Raw genomic sequence first — 23602 nt, 5'->3', positions numbered from 1 at the left:
TGAAATCAAACGGAATTTTAAGGAGTTGTTCTAGAGATTCGAATCACTGAAGTGATTCATTACGGACACGCTGTCTCTCCATCACTCCCCCTCTCTCCATCCTCCCACGCTGCCTTCTGTTCTGCATCCCTTCTTTTTATTCTTCTCCTTCTTTTTCTTCTTATCTAATCGCCTCTTAAATGAAGAGCTCGAGGACCTCTCCATCCCTCTGTCTCCATCCCTCTGTCTCCATCTCTCTCTTTCTTTCTCTCTGTCTCTCCATCCTTTCCCCGCATCATGCGCGATGGCACTGATGCTGACATGTTGCCAGTTTAGCGGCAGGAAAAGCCGTGAGAAAATGCGGTCTGGGGGCAATAACACGGCGTCGGGGCAGATTTGTAGGGTCTATATGAGCTGAGTGAACGGTGGACCTGATGGACGTGTTCAGCTTCGTCAGGATGCCCAAACTGTCAGGGTGAGTCCGCCATTTCTGTCTTCTGGGGCAGATGGACAGATACACAGAGAGAGAGGTGAAGGAAAAATGTTCCTTGTGTCTGGTGGAGTCACAAATTCGATCGGGTTTGTTTGGATTTTTTTTTTTTTTGGTGCGTCTTCAAAAATGACGCGTTTCATTCTTTTGTCATTCGGTGTAAAAACTGGTCTGTGTTTAATGAGCGCGTTTCACTGCAACACTACGGCTGTTATAACGGAACACGACTGAGGGGTTTAAAACACACAGGGGGCTGGAACACACAGGGGGCTGGAACACACAGGGGGCTGGAACACACAGACCTGTTAACAACCTGGAACAAGAGGGAGAGAGAGGGGAGGGGAGGAGGGAGAGAGAGATAGAGAGAGGGGGAGGGAGAGGGGGAGAGAGATAGAGAGGGGGGAGGAAGATAGAGAGAGTGTGAGAGAGACGGGGAGAGGGAAAGAGACAGAGAGGGAGAGAGAGAGAGAAACAGAGAGAGCGAGAGACAGAGAGAGAGACACACACAGAGAGAGACACAGTGAGAGAGAGAGACAGAGAGAGAGACACACACAGAGAGAGAGAGAGAGACACAGTGAGAGAGAGAGACAGAGAGAGAGGGACAGAGAGAGCGAGAGACAGAGAGAGAGGGACAGAGAGAGCGAGAGACAGAGAGAGAGACAGAAAGAGACACAGAGAGAGAGACAGAGAGAGAGAGAGCGACAGAGAGAGAGACACACAGTGAGAGAGAGAGACAGAGAGAGAGAGACAGAGAGAGAGAGACAGAGAGAGAGAGACAGAGAGAGAGAGAGAGAGAGAGAAAGATAGAGAGAGAGAGACAGAGAGAGAGGTCCCTGTGTATATAGTGACTCACCTCACCCCGCTTCACTGAGTGCACGTGACACGTGACACACGTCCCCAAACCCTTCCCGCCTTTTTTCGCCTCACACGCCGCTCCAGAGATTCTCTAACAGCAGCATTTATAAATATCAACTAAATGAAATACAAAATGGAGTCTACCAAATACTGACCAAAAAAAAGGACAGAAAAGTAGGAATCCCAACCAGCACTAACACAGTGAAATATTGGTGATATAATTAGCACTTTTTGTGCTAGTTTGTTTGCAGGCGTTGTATTTTTTGAGAAGTTTGCAGCTGTCATGTTAATGGAGACATTATTATTACTCCTCGAGAGGTTACAGCAGTAACAGGAAAGTGTTCGTTCACCTTATTAAAGATTTCAATATTAGTGTTTAACAAACAGTAATGTGACTCGTGTTTAACTCACATGTTGGAGCGACTGTCAGTGGAGACGTTGATGTAAACATCGGAGTGAAAGTCCAGGACACGGAGACTCTGTTTGGTTAGTTATTGATCTGTGAGATGAGGAGCACAGTGATGGTGGTCTTAGCACAGTGATGGTGGTGTTAGCACAGTGATGGTGGTGTTAGCACAGTGATGGTGGTGTTAGCACAGTGATGGTGGTCTTAGCACAGTGATGGTGGTGTTAGCACAGTGATGGTGGTCTTAGCACAGTGATGGTGATCTTAGCACAGTGATGGTGGTCTTAGCACAGTGATGGTGGTCTTAGCACAGTGATGGTGGTCTTAGCACAGTGATGGTGGATTTAGCACAGTGATGGTGGTCTTAGCACAGTGATGGTGGTGTTAGCACAGTGATGGTGGTGTTAGCACAGTGATGGTGGTCTTAGCACAGTGATGGTGGTGTTAGCACAGTGATGGTGGATTTAGCACAGTGATGGTGGACTTAGCACAGTTATGGTGGTCTTAGCACAGTGATGGTGGTGTTAGCACAGTGATGGTGGTGTTAGCACAGTGATGGTGGATTTAGCACAGTGATGGTGGACTTAGCACAGTTATGGTGGTCTTAGCACAGTGATGGTGGTGTTAGCACAGTGATGGTGGTGTTAGCACAGTGATGGTGGATTTAGCACAGTGATGGTGGTCTTAGCACAGTGATGGTGGACTTAGCACAGTGATGGTGGTCTTAGCACAGTGATGGTGGTGTTAGCACAGTGATGGTGGTCTTAGCACAGTGATGGTGGTCTTAGCACAATGATGGTGGTCTTGGCACAGTGATGGTGGTCTTAGCACAGTGATGGTGGTCTTAGAACAGTGATGGTGGTCTTAGCACAGTGATGGTGGTCTTAGCACAGTGATGGTGGATTTAGCACCGTGATGGTGGTCTTAGCACAGTGATGGTGGACTTAGCACAATGATGGTGGTCTTAGCACAGTGATGGTGGTGTTAGCACAGTGATGGTGGATTTAGCACAGTGATGGCGGTGTTAGCACAGTGATGGTGGACTTAGCACAGTGATGGTGGTGTTAGCACAGTGATGGTGATCTTAGCACAGTGATGGTGGTGTTAGCACAGTGATGGTGGTCTTAGCACAGTGATGGTGGTGTTAGCACAGTGATGGTGGTCTTAGCACAGTGATGGTGGATTTAGCACAATGATGGTGGTCTTAGCACAGTGATGGTGGATTTAGCACAGTGATGGTGATCTTAGCACAGTGATGGTGGTGTTAGCACAGTGATGGTGGTGTTAGCACAGTGATGGTGGTCTTAGCACAGTGATGGTGGTCTTAGCACAGTGATGGTGGTCTTAGCACAGTGATGGTGGTCTTAGCACAGTGATGGTGGATTTAGCACAGTGATGGTGATCTTAGCACAGTGATGGTGGTGTTAGCACAGTGATGGTGGTGTTAGCACAGTGATGGTGGTCTTAGCACAGTGATGGTGGACTTAGCATGAACGTTGATGCTTTGGAAGCTGAACCCTAAAGTCTTTTTAGATAGAGATGAATCTCTGAGAACGATGCAATCTGTTGTACTTGGAAGTCAAAAACGTTCCTGAGTTGGAATTCTCAGGTGAATGGTCGTCCTCTTCCACATCAGTGGTGAGATTATTTCTGACTTTAGTATAATGGTGGAATTCCCACTGCACCGTTACTGGAATGTAGTTGGCAGTGTCTGGGTCACACCCCCAGTGTCACTCAGATGAGGATGAGGTTCCCCTTTGAGTCTGGTTCCTCTCAAGGTTCCTTCCTTTACCATCTAAGGGAGTTTTTCCTCCCCACAGTCACCTGAGTCACCTCAGACTTGTTCATTGGGGATAAATACATACACATTTAAATATATCTAATATTAATCTTGAATTTTGTATTATATTAATCTTTATATCATTCTTTATAATAACCTTCTGTTCTATGTTTATGTTCTGTAAAGCTGCTTTGTGACGATGTCACTTGTAATAAGCGCTATGCAAAAATTGGGTAAAGTGGGAAAGAGCATTCTGGGTAAAGTGGGACGCCATTAACCAAAAGTGAAAACAGACCTAAAGAATTTTACTCAATCTTTCATCACAAATAAAATGTTATGAATGTCCTTGACAATAATGTCAATCATAAAAATTCATATATAAATATGATATCAAACCTTTGTTTTGATTCAACAGCATTATTTTATCCTGAAGGGACGTCACAGGTGTTTCTTTGGGAAGTAAAAAACTTTCCAATTTAACGTAGTAATTAAATTTCTTCTAGTTGTTGATGTAATAATCAGACTTCTGAACTTGGCTGTAAGTCGCCTCATTAAATTATTAATTACTCATACAATGCATTCTCTGTAATTACTGTGCTAATACAAAGCCTGCAGAACTCTGCCTTAGCGTAGCGACACGTCCACTGGAGAGTGTGTATCACTTTGCGCTGTCTAAATAATTGAACGCAGCAGTGCCCAAGAGTGGAGGTGAAATTAATCCTGTTCACTGACACCAATCACCAGCCAGGTCACCTTTAAGGGGTCAAGACAACCCGCCCCCTTTTGCTTAAAAAAAAATCTAATCAGAGAAAATTTAGTAATATTACAAAAGTTGTGTGCTGTTATAGAAAGTGGTACTTCAGTGTTTAAGTGGTGTTGGGCTACTGTTTTGGAAGGTTGTGAGTTCAAATCCCAGGATCACCAAACTGCCCCTGCCTCAGTAAGTTGCTCTGTATAAGAGTGTCTGATAAATGCTGTAAAAGTGAGCATTCACCATTAACAAAGACATTTTGTTCAGTTGAACCTTGATATGTGGCTCCATGTCTATTCACCATCTCTGTGAAGGATCCATTCAATTATTTTAGCAATTATGGACTTTATTTTGGGTGCAAAAAAGATGCCCAAAACTGCTGCCTACATAATCAGCTTCCTCCTAAATGGAACACGGTGATAATTTGAAGTAGCTGCAATTACACTATAGTGTGTTATATGTGGAGGTTCATCATGTAACTGATTATTAAACTGATCCCTAGGCAGAAGAATCTGATATTGTCTTGAACAGACTCTTGGATTGGTTTTGGTTTTAAGTGCCCTTGGCCAAAAATAATGCAAAGTGCCCACTGTTCTGTTTGTCCCAGTTTCCTGTAAATATCTGTGACAGTAAGACAAGTACAAGACCTGCACACAGCTATAGTGACATAAGGAATGTTTTTATTTCAGGAACAATGCGGAATAACGGTAGAAGATAAAAATGGAGACTCGGTATGAACGGCATCTAGAGAACGGGCACGTTAAAATAAAATGATAGAGATGTTAAAGCAAAATCCAATCAGATCATAGAGCTGTTAATGAGCATAGAGCCATCAAAGTAGAAACCAATCCAGACATACAGCTTTTAACATAAAATCTAATCTGAGCCTGGAGCTGTTAACATGGTGTCCAATCAGAGCACAGAGCCTTTAAAGGAGAATTTAGTCTGAGGATCGTGCTGTTAAAGCAGAATCCAATCTGAGCACATACTATACATCTGAGGATGCTATATGATAACATATAATCCAATCTCAGAACAGAGTTAAAGCATAGAGAGTACAGAGCGTTTAAAATGAATCGAATCCAAATATAAAATCCAATAAAAATGTAGAGAAGAATCCAAACCATATATACTGCCGTTAAAGTGAAGTCTGATCTAAACGTATAGCTTTTCAAAGCTTTTGGAACAAATTAACAAATGTCACTGAAGTTGTTTTGTGTGATCGGAGAGAGAATGATTAAAGAGAACAGGCATAAACTTCAGCCAATCAGAGTATGAGATGAAACTAGTGGGTGGGGCCAACTGATTCATAAGATCGCTGTTTGAGTCGGAATAAAATCGTTGGCATGTCCTAGCTGTGGCTTTGTAGCAGTGGCATGTAGCCAGACTAAAAGCAGGGACAGCTGAACGGGGAGGGTTACGCTGCTCATTAATTGTTCAGCACACATTCCTCCACATACTACGTCATTTATTAATGACTGTGGAGTGTGTTCAGTTTCAGCGTGCACTGCGGACACGGCGTTACAGCTCCGAGGCTCCCGCTCTGAGGATTAAAATTACAATACACAAACATCTGCATGAGAACATGAGTTCACCTCGAGCCGCGTGCTGTCCTAACAATGCGTCATTTCAAACGGTGAGTCACTTCAGATCTTCATCTCCAACTTAGCTAAGGCTCCAGGACATACGATAACCAGCTGTGCTAATTCAGCTGATACCAACTCATCTAGATTCTGCTTCTAAACCACCTCAATGATGCCTTTTCATATTTATTTATAAAGCTATTGTCTAACTTTATGTCTAGATCATTTTTAGTATCTGTTCTTCTCTGTGTGTAACACTATTTAATATCACATCAGTTATCAGTGTCAGTTGTTACTTAATAAAAGTTAAATAAAATAAAATAAAAATATAAATAAATAAAATAATAAATAAAAGTTATGAAATATAAAATAAACGTCTATTAAAAGTAAAATTATAAGGTTGCATTGCTGAGTATGAAGGCTTGTTTATTTTGTGTATTAATTCACTTTTATTTGTTATTATTTATCCAAAAAAGCAATTTGATTTGATTAATATGCAGTTTAAAAAAAGAAATAAAGAAAAAAGAATAGGAATAAATTTTTTTTAAGTTTATTTGTATGGCGCTTTTTACAATTGACAATTGACAAGCAGCTTTACAGAACATGAACATAGAACAAAAGGTTATTATAAAGAATAATATAAAGATTAATATAATACAAAATTCAAGATTAATATTAGAGATATTTAAATGTGTTTGTATTTATCCCCAATGAACAAGACTGAGGTGACACAGGTGACTGTGGGGAGGAAAAACTCCCTTAGATGGTAAAGGAAGGAACCTTGAGAGGAACCAGACTCAAAGGGGAACCTCATCCTCATCTGAGTGACACTGGGGGTGTGATTATAAATATACAGTCAAACAAATAATGCACTGTGTGTGTGTGTGTGTGTGTGTGGGTGTGTGTGTGTGTAAGCATGGAATAGGGTGCAGTGTAAGGTGATCTTGAGAGTAGACAAATTTGTAAAAAAAATTCCAAATGGTCTCTGCGTCACTTAACACTTTCATCACTGCTTCACTCGAGCAACAATAAAAAACATTTAATTACTTATTAGCATCATTGTAAATACTAATCACCCACAATGCAGTGCTCCTGTGATTTGAACCCAGACCTCTCAGCCTTCCTCTTACTGTATGACTTCTGCGTTCAGCCACAGGACCAAAGCCTCAGGTGGATGGACATCTTCGTCTCATGGTCCCGGAGACGGATGGGACTCGGTGTCCAATAGAGACGAACGCGACTGCTTCATTGAGTGAGTCAGACACAACCAGAGCGTTCGAGTTACACCACAGTGATGTTATTAGCCTGAGATGTGGAGTGATTTTTCAGTGACATCATATTGTTGCTCATATTTCTGAGGTTTTATGTGTTTGTTTATTTTATTTGATGTTGCTGGTGAACTCTTTGATCATGATCGAGTGCAAACGCTGCTACGATGCTTATTTAAAATCCACCAGCATTAGCACAGCAAACTCACAGCGCATGAGAAGACAAGAGAACTGCTGGTGTCCTGTGATGTCACACAGTCCGACAGAATTCACTTAAGATTTTCTGGGATCCAAAGCAATAGTCATAAATCTCACAGTGGAAAAGCTGCGTTGTGTTAAGTTGTGTTAATTGGGCGTATTGTTCATGCTGAGTGCTGCTCCGGCGGCTGCGCTCGTATTAATGCGTGTCTGAAGAGACCCATAATCTGTGTTTGGCGTGAAAGACAGCATGTGGGCGAGGGCTGGTCTGAAATTACAGTCTTTAAAACAAGGGCTTCCGCCGCTTCAGCGCCGTTTCGTGTCACATAACTCTGGGCCAAGTGACTAACAAGAACTGTTTTTACTTCATCAGTCATCAAAAAGACGAGCAGCGAGGCAGTGGACTTGTGCTATAACACTGTTAATGTATCTGATTAAACTGTTACTGAACGCTACGCTGCACCACTTTCTAAGTCTGATGACTCTAATGACAGCCATTTTAGTGAACATATGTGAAGGTGGGCGTGGCCTGTTCTGCAGGTGGCCATGTCAAATGTACTCCAATGTATAAGCCAGCGCAGTATAATCCCACAGCGGGTTACACACACCTTCCTGATGGAAAACACAGCACGAGTGTGTGTGTGTATGTGTGTGTGTGTGTGTATGTGTGTGTATGTGTGTGTGTGTGTGTGTGTGTGTATGTGTGTGTGTGTGTATGTATATGTGTGTATGTGTGTGTATGTGTGTGTGTGTGTGTGTGTGTGTGTATGTGTGTGTGTATGTGTGTATGTGTGTGTATGTGTGTGTGTATATGTGTGTATGTGTGTGTATGTGTGTGTGTATGTGTGTGTGTGTGTATGTGTGTGTATGTGTGTGTGTGTGTGTGTATGTGTGTGTATGTGTGTGTGTGTGTGTGTGTGTGTGTGTGTGTGTGTGTATGTGTGTGTGTATGTGTGTGTGTGTGTGTGTGTGTGTGTGTGTGTGTGTGAGAGAGAGAGAGAGAGAGAGACAGAGAGAGAGACAGAGAGAGAGAGAGAGAGATATTTCAGAAATGACATGTTTGTTAAATGAGACTCCACATCGTGGTAGAAACTATAAAAAAGTTCATTTAAAAAAATAAATAAGAATAAAAAATAAAGAAAGGCCAATGGTCAAAATAAAGCAAGCAATAAAGCCAGTAGTCTTAGAGTTACACTGTGACCTGCTGCAGATTAAAGGAGGACTGGGCATGTGGTTATTTGCCTGTAGTTTAGTGACTCATTCCCACACCTCTGCCCAGTGACCTGTTCCTTCACTATAAAGAGGTTTGTAGTGACTCAAATGTTGGCATACGAATGAGAGGATGAGAAGGTCGGCTGTCAGAAAAGAAGGTGTGTTCATAGATAAAACGAGGCCCAAAATAAAATCTAGGACACTGACACAGCAGAGACAAACACTGAACAGAGGAGAAAAGACGAGGAAGAAGAAGAAGAAGTCCATTAGAAACAGGTGACTAGCGACGAGGACGCACGTGAACCACAACACGTCCAAGCAAAGTTCCTGACATGGGCTTTGAAATAAATCTCGTATGAAAAGGAGTCTCGTAAAGGGTCAGTGTGTTTACTACAGGAACAGAGCTAGCAGTAATAATCATATTCATTACAGGTTTAACTGAACAAAATGGCTTCATACTCATTATTCAGCAGCTTGGAGAATAGAACATGATCCGACACATCTTACTGTTGTGTATAATGAACTAGGAGTAATGAAGTGAAGGGGCTTTTCACCAAACAGTCTGTTAGCTGCATTATCTATTTGTCTGTCAGTCTGTCTGTCTGTCTGTATCACCATCTGTCTGTCTGTCTGTCTGTCTGTCTGTCTGTCTGTATCACCCTCTATTTGTCTGTCAGTCTGTCTGCCTGTCTGACTGACTATCTATTTATCTGTCTGTCTGTCAGTCTGTCTGTATCACCCTCTGTCTGTCTGTCTGTCTGTAAGTCTGTCTGTATGTCTGTCTGTCAGTCTGTCTGTATCACCCTCTGTCTGTCTGTCTGTCTGTCTGTCTGTATGTCTGCCTGTATCACCCTCTGTCTGTCTCTCTGTCTGTAAGTCTGTCTGTATGTCTGTCTGTCTTTCTATCACTCTCTGTCTGTATGTCTGTCTGTCTGTCTGCCTGCCTGTATCACCCTCTGTCTGTCTGTCTGTAAGTCTGTTTGTATGTCTGTCTGTCAGTCTGTCTGTATCACCCTCTATCTGTCTGTCTGCCTGTATCAACCTCTGTCTGTTTGTCAGTCTGTCTGTATCTCCCTCTGTCTGTCTGTCTGTCTGACTATCTATTTGTCTATCTGTCAGTCTGTCTGTATCACCCTTTGTCAGTCTGTCTATCTGTCTGTCTGTCTGTCTGTCTGTGAGTCTGTCTGTATCACCCTCTGTCTGTCTGTCTGTCTGTAAGTCTGTCTGTATGTCTGTCTGTCAGTCTGTCTGTATCACCCTCTGTCTGTCTGTCTGTCTGTCTGTCTGTCTGTATCACCCTCTGTCTGTCTGTCTGTCTGTAAGTCTGTCTGTATGTCTGTCTGTCAGTCTGTCTGTATCACCCTCTGTCTGTCTGTCTGTCTGTCTGTCTGTCTGTATGTCTGCCTGTATCACCCTCTGTCTGTCTCTCTGTCTGTAAGTCTGTCTGTATGTCTGTCTGTCTTTCTATCACTCTCTGTCTGTATGTCTGTCTGTCTGTCTGCCTGCCTGTATCACCCTCTGTCTGTCTGTCTGTAAGTCTGTTTGTATGTCTGTCTGTCAGTCTGTCTGTATCACCCTCTATCTGTCTGTCTGCCTGTATCAACCTCTGTCTGTTTGTCAGTCTGTCTGTATCTCCCTCTGTCTGTCTGTCTGTCTGTCTGACTATCTATTTGTCTATCTGTCAGTCTGTCTGTATCACCCTTTGTCAGTCTGTCTATCTGTCTGTCTGTCTGTCTGTGAGTCTGTCTGTATCACCCTCTGTCTGTCTGTCTGTCTGTAAGTCTGTCTGTATGTCTGTCTGTCAGTCTGTCTGTATCACCCTCTGTCTGTCTGTCTGTCTGTCTGTATCACCCTCTGTCTGTCTGTAAGTCTGTCTGTATGTCTGTCTGTCAGTCTGTCTGTATCACCCTCTGTCTGTCTGTCTGTCTGTCTGTCTGTATGTCTGCCTGTATCACCCTCTGTCTGTCTCTCTGTCTGTAAGTCTGTCTGTATGTCTGTCTGTCTTTCTATCACTCTCTGTCTGTATGTCTGTCTGTCTGTCTGCCTGCCTGTATCACCCTCTGTCTGTCTGTCTGTAAGTCTGTTTGTATGTCTGTCTGTCAGTCTGTCTGTATCACCCTCTATCTGTCTGTCTGCCTGTATCAACCTCTGTCTGTTTGTCAGTCTGTCTGCATCTCCCTCTGTCTGTCTGTCTGTCTGACTATCTATTTGTCTATCTGTCAGTCTGTCTGTATCACCCTTTGTCAGTCTGTCTATCTGTCTGTCTGTCTGTCTGTCTGTCTGTCTGTGAGTCTGTCTGTATCACCCTCTGTCTGTCTGTCTGTCTGTCTGTCTGTCTGTCTGTGGTGAGACTCTATAAGATGTTGTTTGGAGATGTTGAGGTATAAAGCAGTAGCTGCAGTATTTATTTAAGTTTTAATCTGAACTGTATTCTCTGTGTGATGTTACGTGCAATAAGGTGACTGTGTAGCAGACCAGAGGAAGACGTTTGTGGGCTTTTTGTTTCTGTAAATGTGTGTATGTTGAGCTGTAGTGATTAGAGGACTCGCTCCCTCATGTGAAAGAATAATTGTAGGCCTTCAGTGTGCAGTGCTGCACGTGTCAGGAGCACTGGGGATTTGAACACAGCCACCGCTTTAATTAGTGAACAGTAAGGGAGAAGGACAAAAGAGCAGAGAATAAAACAGCGATGGGTTTTAATGCCAAGAGGATTTTTGTGTGTACGTCAGTCTTTTCCACTGAATTGTTTTATTGATTCAAATCTATAAATGAACTAAGCAGGAAAGGCAAAGCATACAGTATGTTGTGTTCATGTCTCTGAAATGATTAATATCAATTCTAAACAGTACGATACATCTCATAGCCCAGCACTGATAAAGTCCCTGGTCACAAGCTGTTTATTAATTTGTCTTATTTCACTCCAGAAAGGAGTCTGATGAGATAACGGCTGTTTATAGCAGCTATAATGTACAGGAGAGCAGGTTCTTGTTTCACAGATGTTCCACAACATTAAGTGTGATGGATTCTCTCTCTCTCTCTCTCTCTCTCTCTCTCTCTCTCTCTGTCTCCCCCCCTCTCTCTCTCTCTCTCTCTCTCTCTCTCTCTCTCTCTCTCTCTCTCTCTCTCTCTCTCTCTGTCTCTCTCTCTGTCTCTCTCTCTCTGTCTCCCCCCCTCTCTCTGTGTCTCTCTCTCTCTTTCTCTCTCTCTCCCTGTCTCTCTCTCTCTCTTTCTCTCTCTCTCTCTGTCTCTCTCTCTCTCTCTCTCCCTGTCTCTCTCTCTCTCTGTCTGTCTCTCTCTCTCTCTCTCTCTCTCTCTCTCTCTCTCTCTCTCTCTCTCTCTCTCTCTCCCTGTCTCTCTCTCTCTCTGTCTCTCTCTCTCTCTCTCTCTCTCTCTCTCTCTGTCTCTCTCTCTCTGTCTCCCCCCCTCTCTCTGTGTCTCTCTCTCTCTCTCTCTGTCTCTCTCTCTGTCTCTCTCTCTCTGTCTCCCCCCCTCTCTCTGTGTCTCTCTCTCTCTTTCTCTCTCTCTCCCTGTCTCTCTCTCTCTCTTTCTCTCTCTCTCTCTCTCTCTCTCTCTCTCTCTCTCTCTCTCTCTCTCTCTCTCTCTCACTCTCTCTCTCTCTCTCTCTCTCTCTCTCTCTCTCTCTCTCTGTCTCTCTCTCTCTGTCTCCCCCCCTCTCTCTGTGTCTCTCTCTCTCTCTCTGTCTCTCTCTCTGTCTCTCTCTCTCTGTCTCCCCCCCTCTCTCTGTGTCTCTCTCTCTCTTTCTCTCTCTCTCCCTGTCTCTCTCTCTCTCTTTCTCTCTCTCTCTCTCTCTCTCTCTCTCTCTCTCTCTCTCTCTCTCTCTCTCTCTCTCTCTCTCTCTCTGTATCCCCCTCTCTCTCTGTGTCTCTCTCTCTCTCTCTCTCTCTCTCTCTCTCTCTCTCTCTCTCTCTCTCTCTCTCTCTCTCTCTCTCTCTCTCTCTCTCTCTCTCTCTCTCTCTCTCTCTCTCTCTCTCTCTCTCTTAGTCATGTCTCCCAGTCAAGTTCTCTGGAGGAAGTACGTCTCGGGCTGGAGGGCGATAAATTAGCACCCCGGAAAGTTGAAATGAGACGAGACCCAGTTTTAGGCTTTGGCTTTGTGGCAGGAAGTGAAAAGCCTGTCGTAGTTCGTTCTGTCACTCCAGGTAACAGTTTACTTCATGCACCTTCGATAGACTGAACCTGAGCACAGAAAGAGACTTGTCTGAGGTTAACAGGTGAACATAAGAGCTGTCATGTCTGTCACAGGAGGTCCATCAGAGGGAAAGCTGTTTCCTGGAGATGAAATCATTATGATCAACGATGATCCAGTCAGCAGCGCTCCTCGAGAGCGAGTGATCGACCTGGTCAGGTAAATTAACACGTCTGTGTGGATTAGTGTAAAATACAGAGTAAAGTACAGTTTATTACACAATGGATTTCTTTCATACACATATACTGCTCAGAGAACTGGAGCTGTTACTCACAGACCTGAATTTCTGATCCAGCACAATAAATAGGTCACAAAAATGTTTGTCAAACACACCATCATGCCTGTGATGTTGTCTGAGCACTGTGTCCTCCACGGCCGACATTTTCATGCTTTAACACCCAGTGCTTTATCCCTAATAACGACACAAACAGTGAAAACTTTACCTTTTTCCCTCTGCACAGTTTCACTGTATACAAGAGTGAAAGTTTTATATTTTTTATTTTCTCCTGTGCTGTAGAAGTTGTAAGGAGGCCATCCTACTGACGGTCATTCAGCCCTACCCTGTAAGTGGGGTTTATATTCTATAATAAACAGACGTGTTGACTTCATTTCTGTATTATGTTCTTTAATATAACTGTAAGCTTTTGTGCATCTCAATTTCCACATTTATTTCTATGTTATGTATAATCTAAAACATTGATTTTCAACTTCCCTTTTTTTTTTACTGTAATTCTGTTTTTTTCAGTCACCCAAGTCTGCCTTCATGAGTGCCGCCAAAAAGGCAAAGCTAAAATCGAACCCTGTAAAAGTCAGATTTGCTGAAGAGGTCATCGTTAACGGTCAAATACCTGTAAGTAAAAAGATCTATATCAATAAAATAACCATCATTTCATTTAGATATTTTAACCCTAAACACATACAGCTGTACTGATATACCATCATATCTGATCCTTTTTAAATCTTAAATCTTAAGGAGTAAATTTGGGTAACTGTTTAATTTCAGGAAACAGTGAAGGATAATTCACTGCTCTTTATGCCAAATGTTCTGAAGGTGTACCTCGAAAACGGCCAGACAAAATCCTTCAAGTTTGACACCAACACTTCCATTAAGGTACTAAACAGTTATAATTAAAATGTTATCTTTATTAACGATAAAAATATTAATAAGGCTAAGCAACTTGTATTATGGGAATGAACCTGTTTTAATCACAGAAATGTAAATCTACCTTTGTGAACTGTTTTTGTCTAGAAAGGTTTAGAAAGTCTAAAAGAGGACAACAGTTAACACCATCAGACCTTTTAACACCCGGTCACTTCATGTGTTGTCTCTGATCCGATATCTATCTGATTTGTTAAAACTGTTCCATTTACATTAGACCACATAAACGCGTCTCGGCGAATCGGATATCGATCCGATCTTTCTACTCCCTCCCAAAATGCTAATATGTTTGACCTCATTTCCGGGGTAATTAAAATAGAACACACTTTGGTGTGTGCGGTTTTCAGAACGCGATCAAAAAGAAGACGTAAAAACTGGTTACGACGTTTATGTTACAAAAAACAGTGTTTACTGTTTGCTGCGTTTTCGCTGGCAGCAGCAGCGCGTTTTAAGACCCGACGAGACGCCTGTGTGAAAGATCACCTGAGTGACGTACTTCTGTTTGGGAGGAGTATAGAGCTGACGTATGTGGCTTGAACAACCACATTCATTTACACCTGTCCAGTTTCATCTGAAACACGTACCATTGTCTGAAGGGGTTTGTACCATCGGATTTATATCCGTCTCCAAAACGTTTCAGAGGGCATTTAGACCTGGTCTTTTTACCATCGGGTAGATATCAGATCACAGAAAACACATGAACATGAAGACCAGGTGTAAAAAGCCCCTTAGTTTAGTTTTCCAATAGAATGTGATTGGACCTGAAGCAAACAGTTTATTCAGAGGTTTCAGTTCAATACAAACATTTCTACATACTACACAATGGATTCCCTTCACTGTGACTCTAATCAGCCTAAGTAACATTTTTATATTTGTCTTTTTGTGTTTTGGAAGGACGTCCTACTGACACTGCAAGAGAAGCTGTCCATCAAAAGCATTGAACATTTTTCTCTGATGTTGGAGCAGAAGCTTGAAAATTCTAACACAAAGTTGATGCTCCTGCATGAGCAAGACATGCTGAGTCGGGTACGCCTCGGATTTGAGCTATACGTTAATCCAGAAGGAATAACTAGATAAAACAAATTCAATTCTAGTATTTGACTTTCTTCAGCTTTATGTTGTTGTTCAGGACGTAACCACAGATGGAAAAGAACGAAGACTTACTTTAAATACTACACACCTAGCAAAGAAGCTAATACAATTTCTCAAAAACTCTTACATTTTTAGCATTAGCTAATAAATAACTTTACAATACAGTGCTGTTAAAATGTTGTGATACATTGAAAAGAAAAAAGTGTGTGTCTGTAATATTTTTGTTCCAGGTGACTCAGCGTCCTTGCTCTCACAAGATGAGGTGTTTATTTCGCATTGCTTTTGTACCAAGGGATCCGGTGGATCTTCTCCGTCGTGACCCTGTGACCTTTGAGTATCTCTATCTGCAGGTAACAGCAGCGAATTTGAGACATTTCAATCTATAGTCCAGATATTTTGACAACTAGAAATAGCACTGGAACATAGAAATAAGATGATAAAAAGGTGTAAACAACTTTTTTTTTAATTCAATCAAACAATTAACTTGGTTATAGGAGCTACAGGTGTCTTGTAGGTTGTATGTGGAGGATTTTCAGAGATGTGGGATATTTGGTACATGGGCCTGATAATTTGGTGAAGCAGGGGTTTTAGATTTATAAGAGGTTGGAGGTGGAGCAGGGGGCACGGTGGCTTAGTGGTTAGTACGTTCACCTCACACCTCCAGGGTTGGGGGTTCGATTCCCGCCTCCACCTTGTGTGTGTGGAGTTTGCATGTTCTCCCCGTGCCTCGGGGGTTTCCTCCGGGTACTCCGGTTTCCTCCCCCGGTCCAAAGACATGCATGGTAGGTTGATTGGCATCTCTGGAAAATTGTCCGTAGTGTGTGATTGCGTGAGTGAATGAGAGTGTGTGTGTGTGCCCTGTGATGGGTTGGCACTCCGTCCAGGGTGTATCCTGCCTTGATGCCTGATGACGCCGGATAAGTTCGGAGATAGTTCGGATAAGCGGTAGAAGATGAATGGAGGTGGAGCAAGGATCTGGGAGGTTAGAGGTGGAGCAGGGTTCAGGGAGATTGATACTGGGGTCTTAGTAGTTGGAGTTAAAGCAGGGGTTTAAGGGTTGTAGGTGTAGCAGAGTTGTTAAATCGAGAAGGTTGTTAAATAAAAATGTCTCTTTTGTCTCTGTTATTCTCTGTTCCTTTCTCTATCTCCTTCAGAGCTGTAAGGATGTTGTTCAGGAGCGTTTTGGTTCAGAGCTGAAATACGACACGGCTCTTCGCCTCGCCGCTCTTCAGATGTACATCCTCACGATCAGCACCAAACAAACTCAGAAAGTCTCGATGAAATACATTGAGTGAGTGGTTCTAAACTCATATATATATATAGGTCCCTTTCTGCAATATCCATCATCAAAACCTATAAGTCATCATATATGTCAACTTATTCCTTGAATCATGTGGAGGCCAAGATGTGTACATTACCCATGAATTTACACTTCACGGGTTTGTTGTCTCCGACACAACTCTCGGGTGGTGACAGGCAGTAGTGTATGTGCCATGATGGCGTGTCAGTGAAACATGCTAGAAGACCTGAAATCAAAAAGGTCGCAGCAGTCACGGGGATCAGTCACTTGAGCAGTTATTCAATATTTGAATATTGAATATATTCAATATCCCCCCCCCCCCCCCATCTTCTTGTCTCTTCGTCATTAGATGCATTATGAGAACATCCTGTGTGAACAACAATGTGGAACATATCTCATATTTATCACAGTTAGGTGCCTCATGTTAGCTAAGGTTACTTAGCAAGCTTAAAACAAGCTCTGGGTACAGGGGATAAAGGTTGTCTCTCATCCCTTTGAGCTAGCTGGATAACCTACCTAGCTAGCGATAACAATGTCTTCTGGTAAAGAGTAAATGTCCCTTTCTCTCCATCTCTCTATTGAGATCTATAAGTTTTTGCCAGAACTTTCTAAATGACCTTTTTCTATCAAGATAGCAAACGTTTAGCTAGATAAGTAAATATAGCTAAAATGTGTCCGTGACACCTGTCCTTGTGTCTTGTAAACAATCTGATTTGGTTTACAAATCCGAGTCTTTACATTTTTATCTGGCTAACAGGCTAGCATGCTACCATTGTCTTAGCGGAACTTCCCAAGACGTACCAACAACACCAATTTCTGACTCCCATTACTCAATATTCATTTTTTCCCCCTACTGATATAGAAGTGCTTAGCAGTTGGGCCATAGTGAAACTCATTTCTTTGTCTTTAGGAAGGAGTGGGGCTTGGCTCTGTTCCTTCCACCAGCAGTTCTGTCCAGCATGAAAGAGAAAAACATCAAGAAGGCGATCGCTCACATTCTGAAGACCAATCAGAACCTGGTGCCTCCTGGGAAAAAGGTAAACATGTAAATATGCTCTATAGAGCGGGGTCCAAATATCATATGTACTGCCCTCAGAGTTTGTAAGTAATACTAGTAAAACAACTAATTATTATTATCAAATAATATTAAAAGTGAAAATTTATTAAAATTACAGTTCAAATGTTTTTATATTGACCCAAACCACTGCAACCTGCTGAAAATATGTTAATGTGTATTCTTTCCCCTAAACATAATTTCGCCCCAATGTGTGCAAGTTCTTATTAAAGTATAAATTATGCAATACATTTAGTTTCATAAATTTTACTGTGTGTATGTGTATAGATTAAATAGATCGATTGATTGATCGAATGATTGTTTGCAGTTGACGGCACTTCAGGCCAAAGTTCACTACCTGAAGTATCTGACTGACCTGAGACTGTATGGAGGAAGAGTGTTTAGGTCCACACTGCTTGTGAGTGTGTTTTTGTGAATAAAGTCATTTCTTTATCACAGACAGTACTTTCAGGTCCACAATTAAAGAACTGTTTTGTTTTTCATTTTAGCATTATCATTTAATACTGTCAATTTATTATCAGTAATATAACTATAACCATGTACATATAACTATCTGTGTGTGTGTGTCTCTTGTGTGTGTGTGTGTGTTTGTGTGTGTGTGTGTGTGTGTGTGTTATGTCATTAGCAAGCAGAGAAACCCACAGAAGTAACACTTTTAGTTGGGCCACGACATGGAATTAGCCACGTCATCAACACCAAAACCAACATGGTGGCCCTGCTGGCTGACTTCAGCCATGTTAACCGCATTGAGATGTACACAGAGGATGAGAAGAACGTCAGAGTAGAGCTCCATGTGCTCGATGTGAAGGTACAATGATGTGAAGCTTGTTGGATGGGATAAGGTAATAAAGATGGAATGACTGGGTATGATAGGTCAGTGTTTGGATGGAGCTTCACATGGTGGACTGGAGTTGTGTTAGCAAGGGGAGATTAAAATAGATGTATAGAAGATGATTATCAAAGTGGGGCTCCTTGTGCTACTGTACCGTATGTGTGATGGATGGATTTATTGTGGTATTTTTTATTATTCTGCTTTAGACCTACATTTAGATATTGTTGTCTTCTTAGCCCATCACTCTAATAATGGAGTCCAGTGATGCGATGAATCTAGCATGTCTTACTGCGGGTTACTACAGACTGCTGGTGGATTCACGTCGCACCATCTTCAACATGGCCAACAGCACATCTGGTAAGGGTGGAGTCATAGTTACTGATGCTTTTATTCATGTAAAAACTATTTGTGCCTGTATTTTCTGGCTTTGAATGCTGTGCCTCCTCTCTTCTGTTAGGAAGAGATGATTCCCGGGACAAGCACAATTTTCAAGCGATTGAGTGGAACTACAGTTCCTATACTGGGTGTGAGGACCTCAGTGGCAGGATCTCAGAGCCAGACTCCACCCCCATGTATATTACTGAGCTTCACCAAGCACATCGAGCAAGCAGAGGCACCTGTATGCAAACCGCTGCCCACGCACAGCCCTTTTTCAGGGGCAAGTCTGACGAGTCACCCAAGAGTGCCAAGGTGTCTTTTATATTCGGAGATGCTCCATTGGCTAGCATGAATCCCCAGCATTTGGGGTACCAAAGGTTGATGGAGGACATTCCAGAGATTTTGGACGATCAGCGGCCACTTTATCTGCATCAGGATGACTATAAACCCTTGGATTCTTGTTTGGATTTGGATGGCTTCCAATATGGGAATCACATGGTCTACGCCGATGGCAAAATCTTTGGTATGACTGAGGGAATCGAGGAGCCGCTCCTGCATGACATTTGTTATGCCGAAACCACCGATGATGCCGAGGACGAAGACGACATTAGCTGTGAGGATGACATGTCAATGATGGCGATGGCAGATTCTCGAGAAAGAGCTCTGTCACTGCTTTCCCTGTCGGAATCTAGCGACGACATCATTGACCTAACTTCTCTTCCACCACCACCTGAGGGAAACGATGTCGAAGACAACGACGTGCTTTTGCAGTCGCTAAACTTAGCCATAGCAGCTCCACCACCAGGATTCAGAGACAGCTCAGATGAAGACGAGCACCAAGGAGAACAAATGAGGGAGAAAAGAAACTTGGACATCCCAGTGTCACTTATTGACTCTGTGCCCATGAATGTGGACACAGGGACAGAGGAAGTGTTGGACGACGCTGTCGTTTCCACGTTGCAAGCACTAGAAGCTTTGGCAGCCTCTGAAGATCAGTCCCACCTACAATCAGACAATAATTCAGGTTCTTACTCAGTCGTGACATTTATTCATTGATGAAGTCCTCCAGCCATTGATTTTTGTGTTTTTTATACCATACTCTTCATTACCCCACCTATATTTCCATGTTGACCCATATATTTCTTTTTGTTTTATGTGAATGCATTGTTTTGTTTCCAGATGTCTTTCTTTTTCCTGAATCATTTGTTTCTTTTGTTCCATTGTTAATGTTGTAAACATATTTATTGGTTTCATTGTCTTTGTCTTTTTTTTTGTACAAATAAACGATTTAAATTACGTGCACAATGGATTATATTGTTTGAAAGCTTGTTATGATGTCACAGCTAGTCAGTGTTGTATCTAATGATAAATTCTCATTAGATTTAAATAAATTATTTAAACGTATTTAAATATCTTATTTCCTGTTTTATTAAAACTATGGATGTGTAAGATAAGCATGAAGGTGTTTTTTTCATAATAAATATTTGCTTGCTATCTTTAACTAAGCCCAAAGGAATCAACCCTAAATCATTTGTCTTTCTGTGACACGCAGGTGTAGAAATATCTCGCTCTTATAGCCCCGAGTCCGCTTCTGATTCCGGAAACGAGACGAATTCCTCCGAAATGACGGAGAGCTCAGAGCTAGCAGCGGCTCAGAAACTCTCAGAGAATCCACTGAAAATGTTTGTGGCGACAGCTGAAGGGTATCAGACGCTGAATGCAGAGAAAACAGAGTTTCGTTTGAGAGCCACGTCAAGAAACCAGGAGGAAGAACTAAAGTCTACAGCTGTAGCTTCATGTCAGGCTCTTCATTCAGACCACTTGGAGATGGAACCTGAAACAATGGAGACCAAATCGTTATCTGATTATTTCAACAAAAGGCACATGGATGGCATGATAGGCAAGAGACAAGGAAAAGTTGATGAGGCAGACTGCAGATCACGACTCGCTAACAAAAAAGAATCAACACAAATCAATGCAGTTGGCTCTAAAGTAGAGGACGTTGTTGGGAGATACAGCAATGCCAATTCCAGAGAAGCTCTTCACACAGGGTTTGATCTTCAGAGGACACCTTTTCCATTTCAGGATAAGAACGTACGATCACAGCAGATCCTGAACTGTAAAGCAGAGGAACATGTTTACTCCAAGACACTAAAATGTGGCAGCTCTAGCAACACAGCTCCGAGTAATCTCAGAGGATCCCTGATGGACCTGAACACTCGTTCGACTGCAGAAGAAGCTTACTTAATCCAGCAAGAGACACACGAGCAGCAAAGTAAGGTACTGGCATCCGAGAAGGAAGTGACACGGTTGTATGAGTACCACTTGCCGAAGAGGATGTCGTCGCTCCAGAGCGAAGGCATTCATTCCCTGCAGAGCTCGCAGTGCTCATCCATCGATGCAGGGTGCAGTACAGGAAGCAGCAGCTGTGTAACACCCATGGATTCTCCACTCTGCACTGCTGAGAACATCCAACTCATCACTGAATCTTCTTTGAAAGGCCTTGGATACCCGAACGCAGAAGAAAAAGCCTACAGTCAAAGTCCACATCGCAAAATCGTCCATCAGACGTTAGATCCCATGTTTTTACGAAAGCACCAGGGAACGCTCGGTACAGAGTCCAGCACAGGACGTGAAGGATGCCAAAGGATGGCCAAGATCAGAGAAACAACAGGTATTTTTTAGAGAAGCTTGTCTCTATACTGTATGTGATGTGTATATTTTACATAATGGAGATTGAATTCAGGCAGGATGTCCAAGTTTTGTGATAGGAAGTAGCCCAAGTCTATTTCCTCCCAGTAAAAATACTCTCTGAGCCCTTTTGGTTCATCTCTAAACAACGTTAACATCAGGTTTGTTGTCTTTGTGAAAAGAGAGGAATAATAATACTTATACATGTAATGTTCTGCCACAAAAGGTCCATGTTCTAAATGAACACGTCTAGATGAATAAAAATGAGGAAATGAAAGCTGATATTCTGATCTATTGCCTACGGAGGCCGAGAAGTGCAAAACACATTAACAAATCCGAAAACACAACGACAAGCCAGACAACCCGGAAGAGGTTGGTATAGTTTGTGATTGGAACACCTACTGATCATTGGACAAGACACCTGTCACTCAAGGTACACATGAAGTTCAACAGTCTGCCGCAGCGTAAATGTGGAATGTGTGTAAAAGTGTACAAAATGTGTTGTCATTACTGTGGATTCATTCTGTTATTTTCTTATATTTAAACGGAGAACTTTACACATTACACATAAGATTCCATACCTGTATATCTTGAGTGACGGGTGTCTTGTCCAATGATTGGTAAGTTTCCATTCAAAAACGACACACTACCGTTTCCGGGTTGTCTGACTTGTCGTTGTGTTTTCAGATTTGTTAATGTTTTGCACTTCTCAGCCACCGTACTTGCCTCATATCACCTGATCTATCGCCCCAAATCAGTGTAGAGCAGGAACAACAGAATGGGCCTTGCTGTTCCAACACTGTCACAGGAAGCTGTTTAATTTATTCATTGCTCACTTGCTTGATGTTTCATTCATTAAAATGTTTCTCATGTTCTCTCTCTTTAACAGAATAAAATGGAACTTCTTTGTAACATGTTTCCTCTGTGTTTTCCCTCCTGTTACAGTGTAGTGTGTTGACGCTGACACTGAAACAGAACGCTTGTCATTAACACACAATGCATCTACACCGATCCTGACCATTCATGAACGGCACAAACTCTTCAGTGCCAAAACCAGAGGTCTGTCGAGGTCTTCTCCGTATTGCGCCGACTCTCTGGTAGCCTCAGGAAGGCAGAGATGGAATTTTCCTGAAACGTCGATGGAAAGCAGCGGAGAAAAGTTGATTGTTTTCTAGGAAGCTATTTTGGCTTTGATGGAACTTTTAAAGAACTTAAAAGGGAGTTCAACTCCACTGAGAAAACCCTGGATGAAAGCCAAGACATGCCATAATTTACCTGTGGTGAATAATCTGGCAGGATTAGGCAGCAAATTCTGTCCCGCTCACACCAGGTACCCGCTGACACATATTACCCTCCTGCCCATCCTGTACTGCTGTTTAGCATTTTGTAGTAAGAATAGGAGATCATGGTGTGTTATAACACGCCGGCTGGCTTTACACTGTACGACTTTCACTCCAAAACAAGTGTAGAAGAATTCTTTGGTTGTGGGTGAGTGTATAACCTCACCATCAGCAGATTTACGACCAAAGTGAGAAAGTGTGACTGCTGCTACAAGTCATGTGCTCTCTCCACTCCTCTCCTCTCCTCTCCTCTCCTCTCCACTCCTCTCCTCTCCTCTCCTCTCCTCTTCTCTCCTCTCCTCCCTTCTCCTCTCCTCTGCTCTGCTCTCCTTTCCTCTCCTCTCCTCTCCTCTCTTCTCCTCTCCTCTCCTCTCCTCTCCTCTCTTCTCCTCTCCTCTCCTCTGCTCTCCTCTCATCTCCTCTCCTTTCCTCTCCTCTCCTCTCCTCTCCTCTTCTCTCCTCTCCTCTCCTATCCTCTCCTCTCCACTCCTCTCCTTTCCTCTCCTCTTCTCTCCTCTCCTCTCCTCTCCTCTCCTTTCCTCTCCTTTCCTCTCCTCTCTTCTCCTCTCCTCTCCTCTCCTCTCCTCTCCTCTTCTCTCGTCTCCTCTCCTCTCCTCTCCTCTCCTCTCCTCTCCTTTCCAATCTTCTCCTCTCCTCTCCTCTCCTCTCCTCTGCTCTCCTCTTCTCTCCTCTCCTCTCCTCTCCTCTCCTCTCCTTTCCTCTCCTCTCTTCTCCTCTCCTCTCCTCTCCTCTCCTCTCCTCTTCTCTCGTCTCCTTTCCTCTCCTCTTCTCTTCTCTTCTCTTCTCTCCTCTCCTCTCCTCTCCTCTCCTCTCCTCTCCTCTCCTCTCCTTTCCTCTCTTCTCCTCTCCTCTTCTCTCCTCTCCTCTCCTCTCTCCCTCTAGCTAATCGTAGGCAGCTGTGAGTTGTGGTTTGTGGAAGAGGGCAGAAAGCCCTTGTCTTGCTCCGTGATGCAGCAGATGTAAAGATGTACGTGTTAGCCTTCAC

At 42.9% G+C, this 23602-nt stretch overlaps 1 protein-coding gene across 1 annotated transcript; it reads left to right on the top strand.

Annotated features, from left to right (window-relative positions):
* The first annotated feature begins 158 nt into the window (after positions 1–158).
* frmpd4 (FERM and PDZ domain containing 4) lies at positions 159–22942 on the top strand. The gene is made up of 17 exons (XM_060877217.1): positions 159–454; positions 6995–7096; positions 12525–12682; positions 12786–12888; positions 13247–13292; positions 13475–13579; positions 13733–13840; positions 14783–14914; positions 15211–15330; positions 16135–16271; positions 17191–17317; positions 17663–17752; positions 17981–18163; positions 18424–18544; positions 18645–19589; positions 20118–21239; positions 22202–22942. Exons 1-17 carry the CDS (start codon positions 414–416, stop codon positions 22204–22206), a joined length of 3645 nt encoding a protein of 1214 aa, XP_060733200.1. The 5' UTR covers positions 159–413; the 3' UTR covers positions 22207–22942.
* Positions 22943–23602: the final 660 nt, after the last annotated feature.

Source organism: Tachysurus vachellii, chromosome 8 (genome assembly GCF_030014155.1).
Source record: "Tachysurus vachellii isolate PV-2020 chromosome 8, HZAU_Pvac_v1, whole genome shotgun sequence".
Classification (NCBI taxonomy): Eukaryota; Metazoa; Chordata; class Actinopteri; order Siluriformes; family Bagridae; genus Tachysurus; species Tachysurus vachellii.
This window is presented reverse-complemented; position numbering and strand designations above follow the sequence as displayed.

Excerpts from the sequence above, each read along its gene's own strand:
- frmpd4 (XM_060877217.1), top strand. The coding sequence starts at position 414 with ATGGACGTGTTCAGCTTCGTCAGGATGCCCAAACTGTCAGG. Across the intron at positions 16,272-17,190 it reads GTCTCGATGAAATACATTGA|GAAGGAGTGGGGCTTGGCTC; the intron begins GTGAGTGGTTCT and ends CTTTGTCTTTAG. Across the intron at positions 19,590-20,117 it reads ACAATCAGACAATAATTCAG|GTGTAGAAATATCTCGCTCT; the intron begins GTTCTTACTCAG and ends TGTGACACGCAG.